We start from the raw sequence: 2,273 nt of genomic DNA, 5'->3' as shown, positions 1-2,273 counted from the left end.
AGTTTTTGGTGAGTTCTTGTCTTAGAACAATGATCCAACTCTAAGAAAAGTGCCTCTATAATGTCCAACTCAAGGTGATTCCTAAGAAGGTCAAGAACCTTTCTCTATATGGCTAGTGGAATCACATCATCCTATCTCTGCTTTTCTTCTTCAGGAATCTGTTGAACCTCTTTGTGAGTAGGCTGATTGTTTCATCATGTTCAACATCTTTTTTCTCCTCATTGATCTCACTATGTGCACTTGCTTTCAGTGCAAGTCCCTTGGGTTTCCTTTCCACTTTTTCTTGCTCTTTGAGTCTCTTGAGCTCCAACTCATGCTCCATTAATTTCCCAAATAGTGCAGCACTTGATAGTTTTTATAGATCACGACTTTCTGATATGGCAGTCACTTTGGGTTGCCAGCTTCTGTCGAGGCACTTCAACACTTTTATGTTGAGTTCCTCTTTGTCAAATTCCTTTCCCAATCCAGTTTGATGATTCACAATATGAGTAAACCTTCTCTGCACATCAACAATGTTCTCCTCGAGTTGCATTCTAAACAATTCAGACTCTTGGATGAGAGAATGTTTTCTTGATCTCTTAACATCCTCAGTACCTTCATGAGTAACTTCCAAGACCTCCCACATCTCCTTAGCTGAACTGCATTGAGATATTCTGAAGAACTCATCCATTGTTAATGACGAAGTTATGATGTTCTTAGCTACAAGATCATATTGAGCCTTCTTCTTTTCACTCTCACTCCATTCAGATCTTGGCTTTTCCACTTCTTCATCCTTGACAACCTGCATTGGCACAAAGGGTCCATGGACCACAGCCTCCCAAATAAACGAGTCAATAGATTCCATGAAAATTTTCATTCTAATTTTCCAAAAAGCATAATTCATCCCATTGAACATAGGGGGTCCATTCATAGACGATCCCTCAGCAAAAAGCACTTTAAACTCAGACATTATTGCAAACAAACTTGATTAAAATACAAGTCCTAGCTCTTGATCACAATCTTTGAATACAAAATCAATGCTTGTTTTAAAACACTTAAACGATTGAATTAACTTTCACAAAACGTGAATTTCAATTATGCTTCACAGCTCATACAGATCTACACAAAAATTCATCAGAGGGTTTTTCCAGAAACACAAGAACAGTATAAACGTACCCAGAAAGAACAGATTCAAATATAATTGAATAGATTTATTTCTTGACAGATCAGTTTATTCAGCAGGTTTATTAAGTGCAAGGATTAAGAGAGATGAACACAAAACAATTATACTGGTTCACTCAAATGAGCTACATCCAGTCTTCACCTAATCCAAGGTGAAATTCACTAAACCACAATTCAAACAATTACAAAAACCACTATTCTTGAAACCTACCAGAACATGGCACACCTTGCTGAAAAACACTATTCCAACACACACAACTCTTCAAGAAACCCTATCAAGAAGAGTTACAACCACACTTTACAAGGAATTGAAGAAAGAAAACGAATACACCTGATAGAGAATGCAGAAATCTGCCTTAAACCAGTAGAACAGATTGCTCACACAGTGACAGCACCTCTAACCAAGCCTTAGAACCAACCAAGAACAAGCACACTTTGTGATTTGGAAAATCTTTCAAGAACTCGTGCTAATCCTCTGAAATCTCTTATTTCTCTGTTTTAAACTAGTTTTCTCAATCATTCGAATCAACTTTAAAAGGCAGAACCAACTCTCTTTTTTATAGGAAAACATTTTATAACAAACTTTCAAAAAAGTTAAAGCTGTTACAAAAAGAACAGATTGAAAATAAATGAACTAATTTATTTTCAAAGGCTGTTAGAGAATTAGTTATATGTAGGAGACTTAGTCAAACTCCCTGGTGCAAGGATAAAATGTGAAAAGCCTTTTAAGAAAACCATGGCACCAGACTAAAAAGAATCTATTCATTTACAGAAGAATAGATTCATTTTCAAAACGGTAACTGAAACTTTTTAACAAGTGAAACACAGTCGTTTTGATGGAATGAAGACTTAGTCAAATACTTGATGCACAAAACATGATTTGCAAAAACGCTTAATCAAGGCATCAGTTTAAGAAAATAATCTATTTATTTAGAAAAGAACATATTCATTTTCTATGCAGTAAAGCATATTTCAGCAAAAGCATGTGAAAAACAATTTCGTAAAACATGTGTTTGCTCTTATCACATGGTCAGGGGTTAAGAGGTGAGTTACCTAGCAAAAGCCTACTCTAAACAACCTCTAATATATACCTAAGACATTCTTAAAGCAAA

At 35.5% G+C, this 2,273-nt stretch overlaps 1 protein-coding gene across 1 annotated transcript; it reads right to left on the bottom strand.

The window, feature by feature from the left end:
* Positions 1-355: 355 nt before the first annotated feature.
* LOC137817666 (uncharacterized) lies at positions 356-949 on the bottom strand. Its single transcript, XM_068620924.1, has one exon. It carries the CDS (start codon positions 947-949, stop codon positions 356-358), a length of 594 nt encoding a protein of 197 aa, XP_068477025.1.
* Between the last annotated feature and the right edge of the window lie 1,324 nt (positions 950-2,273).

The sequence above is a fragment of the Phaseolus vulgaris genome, unplaced genomic scaffold, assembly GCF_000499845.2.
Source record: "Phaseolus vulgaris cultivar G19833 unplaced genomic scaffold, P. vulgaris v2.0 scaffold_494, whole genome shotgun sequence".
Classification (NCBI taxonomy): domain Eukaryota; kingdom Viridiplantae; phylum Streptophyta; class Magnoliopsida; order Fabales; family Fabaceae; genus Phaseolus; species Phaseolus vulgaris.
Note: the sequence above shows the minus strand (reverse complement) of the source record. Positions and strands in the feature narration are given on the sequence as shown.